This window comes from Artemia franciscana, chromosome 6 (assembly GCF_032884065.1).
Source record: "Artemia franciscana chromosome 6, ASM3288406v1, whole genome shotgun sequence".
Taxonomy (NCBI): domain Eukaryota; kingdom Metazoa; phylum Arthropoda; class Branchiopoda; order Anostraca; family Artemiidae; genus Artemia; species Artemia franciscana.
Window position 1 is genome coordinate 8,727,708 of NC_088868.1, and position 17,926 is coordinate 8,745,633.

At 37.1% G+C, this 17,926-nt stretch overlaps 1 protein-coding gene across 1 annotated transcript; it reads right to left on the bottom strand.

Moving 5' to 3' along the window:
• Window positions 1-2,411: 2,411 nt before the first annotated feature.
• On the bottom strand, window positions 2,412-17,693 carry LOC136028005 (alpha-crystallin B chain-like). The gene is made up of 3 exons (XM_065705545.1): window positions 17,528-17,693; window positions 11,189-11,379; window positions 2,412-2,875 (listed from the first exon to the last, which is right to left on the bottom strand). The coding sequence occupies exons 1-3, from the start codon at window positions 17,586-17,588 to the stop codon at window positions 2,474-2,476; spliced, it is 654 nt and encodes a 217-aa protein (XP_065561617.1). The 5' UTR covers window positions 17,589-17,693; the 3' UTR covers window positions 2,412-2,473.
• Between the last annotated feature and the right edge of the window lie 233 nt (window positions 17,694-17,926).

Here is a 17,926-nt window from a genome sequence, read left to right on the forward strand (position 1 = left end):
GTGCAGAAAAATCTACCAAATATAGATCCTTTCGTATGCATAATTCTCGGTTTTCGGGTTCAAAAACGCCAAGCGGATTAGTTCCCGAAAGTCCCTTCGTTCCTCAGCATCATCAATATTTTATCACTGAAAATCCCCTCCAAACCAGACCAAAGTATACACTGTTCAAAGAGTAGAAAAGAAATAAACTGAAATAGACAAGAAAATTGACAAGAAATAGACTGGGTACTTGGTCACAGTGTATATTCGCAAATATAGTCGAATTATTTGTCAACAAAAATGATGATGGTGAAGTTGGGGGGACTAACGATAAAAAGCTCCGCGAGGAGCGCTGAACCAGTCAAAGGCCAATTACAAGATGATATGGATCCTTACCCCATGAAATATGGATCCTTCCTGCATTTATAAATACTATATTCCTGAAATATATTCTTGTGTTATGGAGGAAGGAGGGGTTACATACTTCCCAAATGGTATTGCATGATGACTGCCGATTTTCTTTTGGACTCGGGAATTTTCAGAGAGTGAAAACCTTTAGAGCAGATTATTGAAGGGTGAGAGCTCAGTTTTCTTTCCTTTGGCTATCCATAGCCTTATGGATTCTCTGCAATGATAAATGCTATAGACGGTGGTATAAAATAAGATAATGTCCTCTGTAAATATGCAGGGCTATCAATGCCCTCTAAAAATAAACCAGAGTAATTGAATATATTGGATTTAGTATTTAGGCCACAAGGCTTTATTGTAGCATAGCCATGTGCTTCCATTTAGTGGAATCCTTTTTAAAGCCTAGATACCACGCGCTACCAAATAACAGTGTGTGTTGCCACATCACAAAATGTAGCTGAATGACGAGACATTTTTCTATCTTTCAAATCTTTCCAATTTTTTAGCTTAATTGGCTATTCCAGAATATTTTTTCATCACCAATTTGGCTTTTTAGAGCAAAAATTGTCGTTCTGGTTGGTCAGTACAAATATAAAAAGGCCCCTTACTTTACTATGATTTTTGTGTTGCTTGGAAAGGTAAGTAGAACTAAAAATGTTGGTTGAGTCATGTTTGTTGGATACAGCCACCCCTGGGGAAAAAGAGGAGGAAAAAAGTCATGTTATAACGGGAATAGTATACAGTAGTATAACAATCGCATAACAGAAGAAAATAAAATCTTAATTTAGAGACAACCGTAAAATGCTGAACATATGGCTTTCCAACATGGGGGTTCCCCGAAATTCATTTAATCTTCTTGGCATGGGAATTCTGTGAGTTCCCTAAAATCTAGCTCCCTCAATTCATATGTAGAGTTTTTAGAGACATTCGATCACTTTGTTCCGGTGGCTATCCTCAATTTAACCACTGCACGAATTTTGCACGTAAAGGTAAGTCCTGGTAAGTATTGGATGTATAAACTAGCTTTCATATTCCGATTAGCGCTTATCTTTGACGAATTTTTTGTTCATGTCTGAAAACCCTGGACTGAGTGATGAAAAAGGTAACTGAAAAAAATGAGATTTATTTATTAGACAAATAAGCTCTTGGCGAGCAGTTCTGGTTTAAGCTGTATGAGAAGAAAATATGACAAAGGACAGTTCTTTTTTTTATTCTTTTTTCTTTGGTGTTATTTTTATAGTCGTTTAGCTCAATCTAAAACATTAAGTTGTACTCAATAACGATTCAATGGTGAACTGAACCAAGCAGATACTCAAGAAAGGATTGGGTTCCTGCCATATCCTTTTATATTTTTCATTCAATTTCCTTATTCTGAAATGCCGAGAAAATCCCTCCCTTGACCTAATCCCCCAGAGCTAATCCACTAGCTTTGCCGTTTTTATCCGACAATTCCAGGTTCCACAATATTACCTCGGCATAGAGAAATATAGTAACTAATAAAGAAATAAGAAAAAATAGAGAAATAAGAAACATAAAGAAAAATAGTAACTAATTTCAAAGACAATTGGTCTTTCCATGTGAAATGGAGTAAAAATTCAACCGAAAAACGTAGAGTAATTAACAGCCTAAGATATTTGGATACTTGAGAGATTGACTCTCAAGCTTAATAAAACAAAAATGTATTAAGCTTTGGAAAAATATTGGCCCTTTCCATCAAAATCTTATAAAGTAGGTTGGCATCTAACTGATTGTCTCTCAAAAAGAAATCAATATTTAATCAAAACAATTGACCTAAGACAGATTTTCTGCAAGGAGGAACACTTAGTTCCTTAATTATATGAGTCATGAAAAATGACGATCCCAAATAATACACCTTTTAATATCTGTTAATGACCCATTACTTTGGTGTGTATAAATTTTAGATATATCGCATTAGTTTCTATCCATCACTTAAGCATATTATCATTACTAGTTTATCAATAAATTTTCCTGACTGTGATAAGAAAGAAAAGGGTAAAAAAGAGAAAAAAGAAACAATTTATTCGACAAATACAATAAGGAGTAAAAAATAAAACAGATGGATGATTTACCCTGATTCTTCACTTGATTCTTCAGAACTGTTGACAGTTGTTGTCTCTGTTTCTTGTGAGACTAAGCCGGGTTTTGTTTGTGACTCCTCAGTTTTACTAGAATGACTTGGCAACGCTGGTTGATTTGTTTGTTGAATGCTAATAACCTTTTCTTTTTCAGAAGCATCCTCACTTGCTTTCCGAGGGCCTTCGATAATTAAAACGCCATCTGAAGAGATGCTCCCTCTTATTTCCTCTGATTTAACTCCTTCTGGGATGTCATAGATACGTTTGAAATGTCTGAATACTCTACCGTGTTCATCAGGCTTTTCTTCGTGTTTGCCTTCGACTGTTATTACTTTGTCTGTGGTCTTGACAGTCAACTCTTCCGGTTTGAAATGATGAGCGTCAAGCGAAATCTAAAAAATGAAACATTTTATGAGGAAAAAGTGTTCTCAATGTCACCTGATCGAACTGTAAGTAAGGAACGATATGGCTAAATAGTAACCGAAACTCTACAAATGAAATTTTGATAGCAATAGCCACATTAAAAGAATTGGCTAATTATGCTCATTTCAAAGATGTAAGTTTAATAAGTTTTACATATCAAAGGTTACGAGCCTGAAGAAATTTTCCTGACTTTTCAAAAAGAGTAGGAGCCCCCCCCCCCTAAAATATTTGAGAATCTGAATGAATCTTAGAGAATCTTTAAGAATCTTAATGAAAATCACACCATTAGATTCAGCTTATCAGAGAACCTTATTTCAGGCTTCAATCTCTTATCTGCAAAAATGTGAATTTTCCTATATTTTGCTGGAAGAAAGATCACAGTGGGTGTTTATTTGATTCTTTTTTTTTTTAATGGGTGGTTTTATCGACCCAAAGGTACTAGAATATCGAGATAGAGCTCATTTGAACGTAATAAAAGTTATAGGGTCCTTTTTTAAGTGACCAAAAAGATTGAAAGGCAACTAGGGCCCCTCCCCCGCTCCTTGTTTCTAAAAATTGTCCGATTAAAATTTTGAAATAACCATTTTGTTCATTATAATTCAAAGGCCTAAAAACTAAACCTTTGGATATAACATAACCCCCCCCCCCTTCACAACCCCAGAGAAAGGGTCTAAGTTATAAAATTTGCCCATTGTTTACGCATAGTACTTGTTACTGGGAAGTATCTTCAACGCCTCAACACCTCGCTCTTTATAATAAAGTTTGAATTTTGTCCCAATTCTTTAAGAACAAATCCTGAAACACAGGGTCCGTTTGATTAGAACAAGAAGAAACTTTTTTAAAAGTACTAAAAATTTTAGCGTAAAGAGCGAGGCGTTGAGGAAAGGGCAACCCCCTTCATATACGTAATGTATAAAAACTGATGTCATTTTGACTTGTTGTTGGATTATGTCTATTATTCATCCATCCATCCTAGGGTAAAACTAAGGTAGTTAGCCATAGACCCAAGGGATGATGTGAGATTTTTGGTTTGACTCATGACGGACAATGTTGACAGGACTTTCATGCAAAGGGGGGGGGGGCTGAATTTGCCTGGACTCACAAACGAACAAGAGTCCTAAGCCTAATAGGCTTTCCCACTTAGTCTCAGGTGGACTACCGTGTTTTAGGATTGAAAGATGACAGACAAGACCGCTTGACTCGCAGGCGAACAGGAAGACGTAGTGTTCCAAGTATTTTGTTCTATGGCACGGGCACTGAACGGCACGGGCACTGGCAATCCTGAAAGACTTATGCCAGCTTTGCCTCGCACTCAGACTACCTGTCTTGGCTTTGAATTAAAATCAAGTTGTCATTCAGCCATTGGCCAATTGGAGACAAAGCCAAAATGGGTAATCCGAGTAAGGGGCATAGCTGGCATAAGCCTTTTTCAACCCCTAAGTTATAGTAATTTGAAGTTTGAACTCTTTTGAACAAAATAGCTATCTCAAAATTTTATCGGATGCATTTGGGAAATAAGGCGTAGAGAGGGGGAGGGGGGTATATATCCCCCAATCACTAATGACTCTTAAAAAGGTAAATATAACTCAATTTCCAATCAAATAAGTCATCTATAAAGTTTATACAACTACCCCTTGCATAAAACCTTATATGCCCTTCGGGCGTAGCTTATAACGCTTGCCACTGACTAAGTGGTTCTGTCTACCCCTAAGTTTTGTTATTTGATCTTTAAACTATTATGAACAAAATAATTATCTCGATTTTATTTTATTGGATACCTTTGGGGAAAAAGAGTCAGGAGGGGGGGGGGCTAGTTGTCCTCCGATTCTTATGACTCATAAAGGCACTAGAAATTCTGATTTACAATCCAACAAGTCCCCTACGAAGTTTATACGACTATCCCTTCCAAAACAATCTTTTATGCTCCCAGGGCACATTTTACAACACTTGCCTCTGGATTCTGGGGGGCTGTTTTATCCCTGGGGTTCCTTTTAAATTATCTTTCGTCTATTTTGAACAAAACAGCTATATAGAAATTTGATTGGACGCATTTTCGGAAAAGATGGTCAGGAGGGGGTGCTAGTCGTCATCGAATCACTTTTGACTCTTAAAAGATGAATTAGAACTTTCAAGTTCTAATCATTTAAGTCCCCTCCAAAGTTTATACGACCACCTCATCCACAAAAACATTATGTGCCCCCGCGGCATACGTTAAAACCCTTCCTAGGGCTCTGTGGGGGGGGGGGAGATATATTAACGACGAAGTTTTGTTATCTGATCGTTGGACTATGTTAAACAAACCGACTATCTTAAAATCTTCATTAGATACATTTGGGAAAAAGAGGGTGTGTGTGTCAAGGGGAGGGGTAAATGACCTTTGTTAAATTTTAACTCATAAAAAGGTATCTAGAACTTTCAATTTCCAAACAAATGAGCAACCTTCGAAGTTTATACGACAACCCCTTACATAAAAACCATACACGCCTATGGGGCATAACTTATAATACTTGCCCGCGGGCTCTGGGAGGGGGGTATCGACCCCAGTTTCTGTTATGTTTAAACTGTTTAAAAATGGCTATCTCAAAATTTGTATCGGATGGGTTGAGGGAAAAGGGGTGTTTGGGAGGCGACAGTTGCCCTCAGATCTCTTTTGACTCAAAAAATGAACTAAAAGTTTGAATTTCCAAATAAATGAACCCTCTATGAAGTTTACATGAGCTTACACAGCTTTTATGCAGCTCTTCCATAAAAACCATATATTTACCTCAGGACATAGCTTTGATCGTCTGCCCCTAGGCCCTGGGGGGGGGGGTTGTGTCAGTACCGGCGTTTTTGTTATCTGACCATTGAAACTATTTTTAAAAAAAAATGGCTATCTCAAAATTTGTATTAGATGGGCTTGGGGAAAAAATGACTGGGAGGTGGGCTAGTTGTCCTCCTGTCTCTTTTGACTCTTAAGAAAATGAACTAGATCTTTGAATTCCCTATCAAATATGCCCTCTCTGGAGTTTATACTAGCATCCCTTCCATAAGACCTATGAACTATTTTTAACAAAATAGCCATCTCATAATGTTTACTCGGGTCGGTTTGGGGTAAAAAGGGTGGGGGGGGGTCTAGTTTACCTTCGATCTCTCTTTTGAATCTTAAAAAGTGAACTAGAACTTTAAATTTCCAATCAAATGAGCCATCTCTGAAGTTTATACGAAAATACCTTCCATAAGAACCATATATCCCCCCATGGCATAACTTAAAATGCCTACCCCCAGGGCCTTGGGGATTTATCGATACTGGAGTTTTTCTTATCTTACTTTCGAACTATTTTGGCCACATGGCGATCTCAAAATGTTTATCGGTTGGGTTTGGGAAAAAAGGCATTGGAGCGGGGAGACTAGTTGCCCTTGGACCTCTTTTGACTTTTAAAAATTGAACTAGAATTTTCAATTTTCAATTTCCAGTCAAATGAGCCCTCTCTGAAGGTATACGAGCATCGCTTCCATAATAACCATATATGCCCTCAGAGCATAACTTACAACGCCTACTCCTGGGCCCTGCAGGGTTGTGTCGTCACTAGTTTTTGTTATCTGACCTTTGAACTTTTTCCAATCAAATGATCCCTCTCTGAGGTTTATACGACTATCTCTTCCGTTAAGAGCAATATATGCCCCCATGGCATAGCTAACAACGCCTGTACCAGGGCCTTGGGAGGGGGGATGTCGACACCAAACTTTTGTCATCTGATTTTTGGACAATTTTTAGCAAAAGAGCAATCTCAAAATTTTTTTTGGGAGCATTTGAGGAAAAAAGGGTGTGGGTGTGCTAGTTGCCCTCCGATCACTTTTGACCGTATCCGTATGAAGTTGCTCTGTGGAAAAAAATGAAAAAATGATAAAAATGGAGCTGTATGACCTATAGACAACTATAGCGTTGACAACTTATAGACAACTTATTGACAATTCATAGACAACTTATAGACTACTATATAGCGTTGTCTCTTACAAGAAACCGGTCGACAAGTACCATTTATTCTGCCAGTGTGTGCCACAAAAATTTAGTTTTAGCCTGAAAACCACCAAAATAACTGTGAACGCCTATTCTAAGATAGCCTAAAGAGTTTCCTTTGTCTGAAACCTCTAACTCATGGTCATGAGCCCCTATCTTGGAAAACGAGAAAGTGAGGCTGTTATTTTTTTTTACTGCCGGCTGTTCTCATCAATTTAAAATTATATACCCTTTAATGGTAACAACCTTCAGTTTGATGAGGTGGAGCTGGAACAAGAGCTAAGAGCTCATATGGCACTTGTGACAACGTCGGAAGAGCCAAGAGCTCTGCAAAATTGCATTGCATTAGCATTACAATAATGCATTTAGCATTATAATGCATTGCATTAGCTCTAGCAAAATTCTAAGAACCAAAAGACTGATTTAAAATGGAAATCAGAGGCTTAATGCCTGTCAGGATTTAAAATTAGAGCTCTGAGACACGAGGGCCTTATAGATATTAAAATTCATTAAGATCCGATCACCCACTCGTAAGTTAAAAATACCTCATTTTTCTGACTTTTTTCTCTCCCTTCAGCCCCCCAGATGGTCGAATCTGGGTGGTCAAGGATGGTCAAGTCAATTTGTACAGGTCCCTGTTACGCCTACCAATTTTCATCGTCCTAGCACGTCCAAAAGCACCAAACTCGCCAAAGCACCGGACCCCCACCCCTTAACTCCCCCAAAGAGAGCGCATAGTCTGGTTACGTCAATCACGTATCTACGATATTTGTTTATTCTACCCACCAAGTTTCATCCCGATCTCTCAACTCTTAAGCGTTTTCCAAGATTTCCGGTTTCCCCTCCAACTCTCCCCAATATCACCAGATCTGGTCGGGATTTAAAATAAGAGATCCAATTTGCAAGGTCCTTCTAGATATGAAATTTTATTAAGATCTGATCACTTCCTCGCAAGTTAAAAATATCTAATTTTTTCTAATTTTCCAAAATTAACCCTCCCCCCAACTCTCCTAAAGAAATCGGATCCGTTCCGGTTATGTCAATAATGTATCTAGATTCATGTTTTTCAAGATTTCCGGTCCCACCCCCTCAATGACACTGGATTCAGTCGGGATTTAAAATAAGAGATCTGAGTTTTGAGGTCCTTCTAAATATGAAATTTCATTAAGATACAATCACTCTTTCGTAAGTCAAAAATACCTCATTTTTCCTAACTTTTTAGAATTCACCTTCCCCACAACTCCTCTTAAGAAAGTAGATTCGTTCCGGTTATGTCAATTCCGTATCTAGGACTTGTGCTTATTTTTCCCACCAAGTTTGTTTAAAATTTAAATTTCTCAGATATTTCATTCAGATCAAAAACTTAAGTGCGTTCTGGATAATTAAAAAGTACCTATACATCTTTCTTAATCTTTTTAAGAAATATATAATTCTCTGAATTTTCAAATTATCAATTCAAACAATAAGATTCTATTTTCAGTGACATTTGTACTGTAGCCAAATAATATGTTTCTATTATTTTGATTAGAGAGAGATTTTGGCAAAATTTTTCTATATCTTTGGCAACACTGCGAAAATTGTTGTGTTATTTTGATGCTTAAACAATCCGTGTTGAAAGAAATATGTAGCGTAAGCTAAAATATGGAAAACTCAGGAATCTGACAAACGATAACTGAAAGTATATGTCAATTAAAAGTTAATTTAAATACATTTAAATACATCTAAGTATAATAAATGAATTTAATATATATTATAATTGATTGAATTTAAACAGGTAATAAACTATTAAACAAATATTTAATAATTAAATACATTAAATATAATATATATGAAATATATTCAACTTAAGAGAGAACAAGAGCTACTGGCACTTGTGACGAGGTCAGAAGAGCCAAGAACCAAGAGCTCATGTGGTATGACTTCTAGCAAGATTTTAAGAATCAATAGGTTGCTTTAAAAGGAAAATCAGAGGCTTAATGCCGGTCAGGATTTAAAATAAGAGCTCTGAGTCACGAGGTCATTCTAAATATCAAAATTCATCACCCACTTGTAAGTTGAAAATACCTCAATTTTTCTAATTTTTCCTCTCCCTTCAGCCCCCCAGATGGTCGAATCGGAGAAAACGACTTTATCAAGTCAATTTGTGCAGGTCTCTGACATACCATTTTTCATCGTCCTAGCACGTCCAGATACACCAAACTCGCCAAAGCACTGAGCCCCACCACCTAACTCCCCCAAAGAGAGCGGATCCAGTCCGGTTATGTCAATCACGTATCTGAGACTTTTATAAGCGTTTTCCAAGATTTCTGTTTTCTTCTCCAACTCCCCCCAATGTCAACAGATCAGTTCAGGATTTGAAATAAGAGCCCCGAGACATGAGTTCCTTCTAAATATAAGTTAAAAGTTGAAAATACCTCAATTTTTCCGATTTTTCCAAATTAACAACCCCCATATCCTCAAAGAAAACGGATTCGTACCAAATATGTCAATGTAGTATCTAAAGCTTGTGATTATTCTTCCAATCAAGTTTCATCCCGATCTCTCCACTCTAAGCGTTTTACAAGATTTCCGGTTTCCAAGATTTCTGTTCCCCCCTACAACCCTCCATGTCCCTGGATCTGATTCGAATTGAAAAGGGAGCATCTGAGACAAAAGATTCTTCCATATATCAAGTTTCATTTAGATCCGATCACCCATTCGTAAGATACCTCGATTTTCACGTTTTCCAAGAATTCCGATTTCCCCCTTTTATTTAAAATGAGAGTTCTAAAGCACAAGATCCGTCTAGATATAAAATTTCATTAAGATCTGATCACCTGTTTGCTAGTTACAAATACCTCATTTTTTCTAATTTTTCCGATTACTCCCCCCCCCCCACTCCACCAAAGAGAGCAGATCAAGTCCGGTTATGTCAGTCACCTAACTTGGACTTGTGCTTATTCTTTTCACAAAGTTTCATCCTGATAATGCCGCTATAAGCGTTTTCCAGGATTTCGGATCTCCCCCCTTAATGACACTGGATCCGGTTGGGATTTAAAATAAGAGATCTGAGTTTTGAGTTCCTTCTAAATATGAAATTTCATTAAGATACAATCACTCTTTCGTAAGTCAAAAATAAATCATTTTTTCTAATTTTTTAGAACTGACCCTCCCCACAACTCCTCCGAAGAAAGCAGATCCGTTTCGGTTATGTCAATTCTCTATCTAGGACTTGTGCTCATTTTTCCCACCAAGTTTCATCCCGATCCCTCCACTCTAAGCGTTTTCCAAGATTTTAGGTTCCACCCTCCCCCGACTTCCCCTTCGCCGGATCCGGTGGGGATTTAAAATGAGAGCTCTGAGACATGATATTCTTCCAAAAATCAAATCTCATTAAGATCTGATTACTCCTTCGTAAGTTAATAATACCTCATGTTTCTAATTTTTCAGAATTACCCCCCCCCCCCGCCCCCAACTCCCCCAAAGAGAGCAGATCCGTTCCGGTTATGTCAATCACGTATCTAGGACTTATGCTTATTTGTCCCACCAGGTTTCATCCCGATCCCTCCCCTCTAAGCGTTTTCCGAGATTTTAGGTCCCCCCCCCCTCAATTCCTCCCCAATGTCATCGGATCCAGTCGGGATTTAAAATAAGAGCTCTGAGGCAAGATATCCTCTCAAACTTTAAGTTTGATTAAGATCCGACTACTTTTTCGTAAGTTAAAAATACCTCTTTTTTTTATTTTTCAGAATTAACCTTCCTCCCCCAACTCCCCCAAAGAGAGTGGATCCATTCCAGTCATGTAAATCACGTATATAGGAATTACGATTATTTTTACCACCAAGTTTCATCCCGATCTCTCCACCCTAAGCGTTTTCCAAGATTTTAGGCTCCCCCCTCCAGCTCCCCCAATGTCACCGGATCTGGTCGGAATTTAAAATTAGAGCTCTGAGACGCGATATCCTTCCAAACATAAAATTTCATTAAGATCCCATCACCCGTTCGTAAGTTAAAAATACTTCAAACCGGCCCCCCACTCCCCCCACCTCAGATGGCCAAATCGCAAAAACGACTATTTCTAATTCAATATGGTCTGGTCCCTAATACGCCTACCAAATTTCATCGTCTTAGCTTACCTGGAAGTAGCAAAACCGGGACAGACCGACATAATTTGCGATCGCTATGTCACTTGGTTAATACCAAGTGCCATAAACAGTGGCATAGTTTCTTTGTTGCTTGTTTTGTTGACGGAAAAGAGCGATTTGGCATCTCGGCCACTCATATAGCATATGTAATTTCTTACCTTAAATCTGTCTTTTTCAAGGGACAGTTCTGAAGCACCCGTTCCCTCTCTTGCTTTTAGCGGCATACCAAAAAACTGATCGAAAATTTTATTTGGGCGACTCAATGCATATGTGAGATCTTGCATTCCAGAAAACGGGCTTCGATAATAGTAGGGTCTCGATACAGGAAAAAGGGACACACCTCCATCCCCTGTAAAAATTGATCAACTCTTGAAGCATAAAATGTTTTTAGAACATTAATATAAAACATATTATTGATATGTAAAAAAACACCGATATTATACAATACCAATAATACAACACCGAATGACATAATGAGGCATAATATAAGCACTGTAATATAAAACGTAAAAATTAATTTAAATATTTTTGAAACAACACTGACTAAGCATAACAAAAGGAAAAAGACACAAACGAAGAAAAAACGAGAATATTCACAGCCAATGAAAGAAGAATTCTTTATAAGACAATTTTATTTTGCAATGGATTTTCCATAACTTTGCTGGAGTCCAGTCCATTATGGAAAAAAAAATATTTTAAGAGGCAGAAAATTAAGGAAAAAATATTTTAAGAGGCAGAAAATGATACAAAAAAAAACAATATCCAACTGAATATGTCTTTGTGGTGGGTGATAACAAAAATTTTACTTTATTACCCCAAAGGTTAGGGGTAACTTACAAGAGGGGGAACAGGGACTTGTGTCGGCAAAAAAAAAACCTTTTAAGTCATCTAGCATTTGGCGACACTACATTTTTTTTTCACTGTAACAGTAAGAATAATTAATTTTATTAGTGCAACAAGTAGTAACATGCATCTGATTTCAGATCCTGTAAAGTGTTGCCGAACGCTAGAAAGCGTTGACGGTTCTTTTTGCCGATGCTAAACTAGTATCAGCATAATGATTTTAAGAAGCCTCATAACCACTGCTCTTTTCTTCCTTTAATGACTTAAGATGACTAAGAAGGTTTAGCAGAGACCCTCAGAGCAAGAAGCAGGTATTAATTACATAATATTGGGTATCTCCAATGAGATGCAGGTGCTTGTTACGTAATTGGGAATGTTCTGTAAGAGATGCAGGTGCATGTTACACAATAGTTTCTTTGATTCTTTAAAAAACCTTCAGGTCCCCCGCCAAATCAGGATTTCTATGGCTGTTATGTAACAGGGTTTGGGTGTTTCATAATAGTGTTTAAAAAACCATCAGAGAGCCACCAAATTAGGATTTCTTTGGTTGCTACGTAATAAGACATATAGCCTTCGTTCTTCATATAATATCTGAATTCCTCCTACCCCTACTATTCGATCAGATTTCAACCACTTCATTGCTTGTCAACAGGTCTGGAATTCACTACCTTCTTCAGTACAGAGATGCCTCTCGTTCTGTACTTTTAAAGGGATTCTTAATGACTATTTAGTTAAGAATCAAACAGATAAGCAATTTTTATTTTCTTTTTCCTCTGAATTGACGTCCCCTGGGTGTTTGTTTCATGGTGTATGGTCACGTATGGTGTGTATGGTGTATGGTGCATATTACACAGTCACGATGGCGTTAATACACATAGTCTTGGCTGGAAAAAACGTGGCACTTTCATTAAAACCTTTCAAAAATAACCGAATGTAAAAATCAGTGTTTTCTTCATTTGCATGTTTCATTTAGTGTAATGCGATTTTGCTAGTATCAAGATTTAAATTAATGGAATGCAACAGGCAGGTGTAGTAAAGCAATGGAAACGATTCATTTTCATTAAGCCCTCTCAGAAACATCTCTCAATATGGCTTAAATTTTTCTCTAATAACAATCCTTACCTCTCTAAAATTGCTTGCTAGGGCAGGCTAGCCTTGTATTGCCCCAGTTGCGTGAATATCAAATTCTTGGGTCAAACAAAACGTGGCATTTTCATTAAAACTTCTAAAAAATAATCGAATGCAAAAATCTGTCTCTTTTTTCTTCGTTTGCATGTTTTATTTTTTTAAATGTGATTTTGCTAGTATTAACATTTAAATTAATGGGATGTAAGAGGCAGGCGCATCGTTTAGAGCAATAACACAAGGCATTCTCACCTCCCAGTAATATTTCTTAATATGGCTTAAATTACATCTAATACCAACCCTACACCCCTTCCTCCCTCGAACTGCTTGCTAGAACCCCCGCCTTTCTTTAACTCACGCTCGTTTTTGCTTCCATTTTATCGTATGTCAGCTTTTTTGAGTTTTCTCCATTTGTTGAATTTTATATAGTTTTTTCTGTGTTTTTTTTTAGAATGCTTGTAAATCTGTTTTATTAATAGAACTTGTATGTACAACAAAAGCCTTAATTCTTTAGATTTCTTGCTCAAGGATAAAACTCTGAGACGTAATCGTTTACGCAATTGAAGCATCTTGTGGGCTATGTACATAAGTATACTGATTCAAGATCCGACTCCAATATAAGTACTGAATTCTGTTTAGTAAAGAGGAAAAGAAATACTTTTTATCATATATAAAGGTGTACCATAAACTAACCATAATGATGCTCTCGCTTTTATTCAATCTCTGATAGTCCATCCAAGTTGCAATTGATTAAAAGACTACTACTAAAAAATACACAGTGAACAAACTCTAATATTACCTGATAATGCCCTCCAAAGCATTACTTAAAACGCAGGTGAAATTCAAATTTAACTAATTTCTAGTAATAGATTTTCTCCCCTGCATGTCAATTATTGCATTCATAGGAAAACAAGCGATCCATTAAATCATTTTACTAAGCGAGACTGGGAATTCTCTGTGCGTCGAATAAATTATAACGTAGAAAGTATTATCAAAATAATAACGATAGGAAGGCTTTCATAATTCCACTGTCTTGCACTCCATTTCATTGGATGAAAATTTCTTTCGGATCCTAATGTGGACAAAAATCTTTAGGTTATAAAGGTTCCCTCAGAAAAACGTCTTGAAATAAAATGAAATGTAAGAAAATGCCTTGGAAGAAAAAACACAATGAAAGAAAATAAAATCCTGAAGAAAAAGCGTCTTGAAAATATGGCACTTGTGAGGAGGTCGGAAGATCGGTAAAACGAGTGTTATCAAGTCAATTTGTGCAGTCAATGCACGCATACCAATTTTCATCGTCCTAGCACGTCCAGAAGTACTGGACTTACCAAAGTACAGAAATCCCCCCTAACTCCCCCAAAGAGAGCAGATCCGATCTGATTATGTCAATCATGTATCTAGAACTTGTGCTTATTTTTCCCACTGAGTTTCATCCCGATCTCTCCACTCTTACTGTTTTCCAAGATTAACGTTTCCCCTTCCACCCCTTTATGTCCCCGGATCCGACCCGAATTGAAAATGGAGCATCTCAAACATGGTATTTCTATATATCAAGTTTCATTAAGATCCGATCACCCGTTCGTAAGATAAACAAACCTCAAGTTTCAAGATTTCCAGCCCCAACCCCCCCCCACGTCACCGGATCCAGTCGGGATTTGCAATTAACACTCTGAAGCGTGAGATCCTTCTAAATGAAAAAATTCATTAAGATACGATCACCCATTCGAAAGTTAAAAATACCTTATTTCTTCTAACTTTTCCGAATTAACCGTACCCCCCAATCCCCCCCAGATGGTCGAATCGGGAAAGAGACTATTTCTAATTTTATTCCCACTGCTCCCTGATATTGACTCTCATCGTCCTAGCTTATCTGGAAGTGCCCAAACCAGCAAAGGCGAGGCCGATAGACAGACCGACAGAAATAGCAATCACTATATTTCACTTGATCATACCAAGTGTCACTGATAAATTCCAAGTATGTCACTTGGTGAATATTAAGTGCTATAAAAACTCCGAAAGAATTATGTAACACTGTGTGCGTACCGTCATTACGTAACATCCGTGAATACCGTCATTACGTAGCACCCACGTATGTTCTGTCATTATGTATGCTCTGTTATTACGTATCATCATAGTGTGGCCCCGTCAATAACTAACATCCACTTGTGCACATTCATGTGTGTACTGTAACTACGTCATCCCCAATAAATCTACCATTCACGCGAGATACGTCGTCCTTAAAACTGGAAACCTTTTCTGTGTCTTGTAAAAAAAAGTGTGGGATCGGAATTCGGAGGGATTTGGCACCAAATAAAACTGGAACTTTTCACCAACTTGACTTTACCCCCTTAATAATTAGATTGGAGAAATTACATTTGTCATAAACTCAAGTTTTTACAATAAAGTTTACAACATATAGGAAGAACAATTTTAAAACTAAGTGATTTTTCAAACCTAAGAATAAAAGTGTAAAAAATTCCGTAACTAATGTTTTCTCCAAAAATACTTATCGGAGACAAAATGAGTAATTTAATCTCCCATGCATTACAGCTCCATCGAATAAACTCAAACTTTTCCAAAATATCAACTTTTTTATTTTTTTTCAAAAATATTAACTTTTTTCCAAAATATCATAAGAAAATGTAAGAAAACAGTAAAATGATCACATTTCCGCCCCTTTTATTCAAAAACTATCAGAAAAAGTAAGCTCACAGCCCTTTAAATCGTGTCTTGTGCGCGGTTTCTTGGCATTCCTAGGGGATCATTCAGGCTCTGGAATCATTCCTGGGGATCTGGAATCATTCCTGAGGATCAGGAATCACCTGGAATCATGTGAAAAGAGAAGCATGGGGTATGGAGGAACGATTTTTTTTCAGTTGTGTAGAGCTTTTCTTTTTTTTTCTTTTTTTTTTAAGTTAGTTGGCTCTGAACAACTGGGTAGAAGAGGAACAAACTGCTGTGCAGTGATGGTGCATTCATTTAACCTCACCTTAAACGCCCCAACCCTTAAACGGCTTGCTGCAGTATAATGATGTGCTGTTACACAAGAATAGAAATCTGGAAATATCTTCACTAGATCGCTTGATTCAAAATACTCAAAAGCCAGTGTTTGTTGGTCCAAAAGCAATATACAAAATCCAAAAAATGCCTAAAAGCTAAAAGCACAAACTACGATTACCATTTTTTCTCCTCAAGAGCAGCAATTGTGCATTAGTACCAGTATTTGGGCTTAGGTTGAATTATGATTTTAAGGGTATCTATTTCTTAGCTACCTCAATATGCAGTTATGGTAAAATTCTAGTTAATTGACTTCTTGCTACCTCAGAAAGGGTTTAGGTTAGGAAAGTGAAACTTTCAGGGATGGGTCTACAGGCTAAAGTATGTCCCGGGAAGGTATTTTGAAGTACCCACCTCCAATCCTTCTCCCTCTAGAGGGCCTTGAAATTTGCCTACATGACAGGTCTATATCTTTTGAAATTTTGACAGAACAACATTTTACCTTAATTTTCAGTTACTAGTTGCTTTTTCTCTGCCTTTAGTTCTGAAAATCCAATTCCTGTTATTTGAGTAGAATTTTGAGCCCTATCAATGTTTTTTTCAAAATTTAGGAAATGTATTTGCATATCTTTAAAACCTTATGAAATGGAATTGAGCAAAGTTATGAAGCTGAAAACAATTTTGTTGTACTTCAATTAAGCAGAAGATCTACTTTGCAAGGTTTCATCTTTATAACACACACATTTTTAAAGGTCATCAAAGGTCAGGGCCCTCTAGAGGGAGAAGGAGTGGAGGTAGTTGCTTCAAAATACCTTCCCAGGACATACTTTAGTCTGTAGAGTCATCCCTGAAAGTTTCATTTTCCTAACCTAAACCCTTTCCGAGATAGCAAGAAGTCAATTAACTAGAATTTTACCAGCAGTTATTTCTAAAATTAATTTACCATTTTTGTATTTGACACAAAATTATGAGTAATGTGATGGAATAGGAGGAGCAAAACAGACTGAAATGTTGCCTTCTTTATGTATTGTAAGCAGTTTAGTAGGGAATTTGTTGGTTATTGCCATTTTAGGCTAAAGGCAAAAACAAATAGTTGCTAATCATTACTCATAGATCAGTTTTGGAAAACACCCCATAGTTACTCATTAATTTCAATAATCAAAAATGCGAAGAATAAATCAAGGTACACTCTACTTCCGTATTATGCCAAAACGCAGTCGAGAAGTTTGCTGTATGTAAGATCTGAGAAAACCGGTTTCATGGTCACAAAGACAATTAACGCGTGACAGAATGCATTTGGATTTATGTAATTTGGGCTATATATTTGCACATTAGGGGGTGTGGGTAAGGCTATTTGCCCCACCCACTAATGTGCAAAATGTAGCCCACATTATATTAGCATATAAACTAGTGTTATATTTTCATCATTTGGTATATTACATAATGATTATCCTAACTTCACTTCTTGAGTGTATTTACTATAGCACATAAGTACCTTAATCAACAATCAAAAAGACAAAATAACTTACAAAGCTGTCCATTTACATTTGCGCAAACTAAAGCCAAAAATATACAACTAGCGATTTTCATCTTGCTTTATAACTCGTCTTATACAATATGACCTGATATTAAATTTTTCATCATAGGTCGCTCATTTCAACGTTGAAGAATCGTCATTTGCGGTTTCCTACATTTTATCAAAAGGGAATGTCGATCAATTTCATCATGCACACCATTTATTTCTTTTTTTTTACTTGAACAGGTGATCACGATTGTAGATAAGGCGGGTAGGCTGTGACGCATAGAGGAGGAAGGGGATGTCTCCCCTAATGTTTCCATTCAGTGAGTAAAAAATTGAGTCGGTAGTATTGCGGCATGAAGCCCCACTATTTTACTGGCTCAAGTAAGTTTGTGTTAGAAGGAAAGGC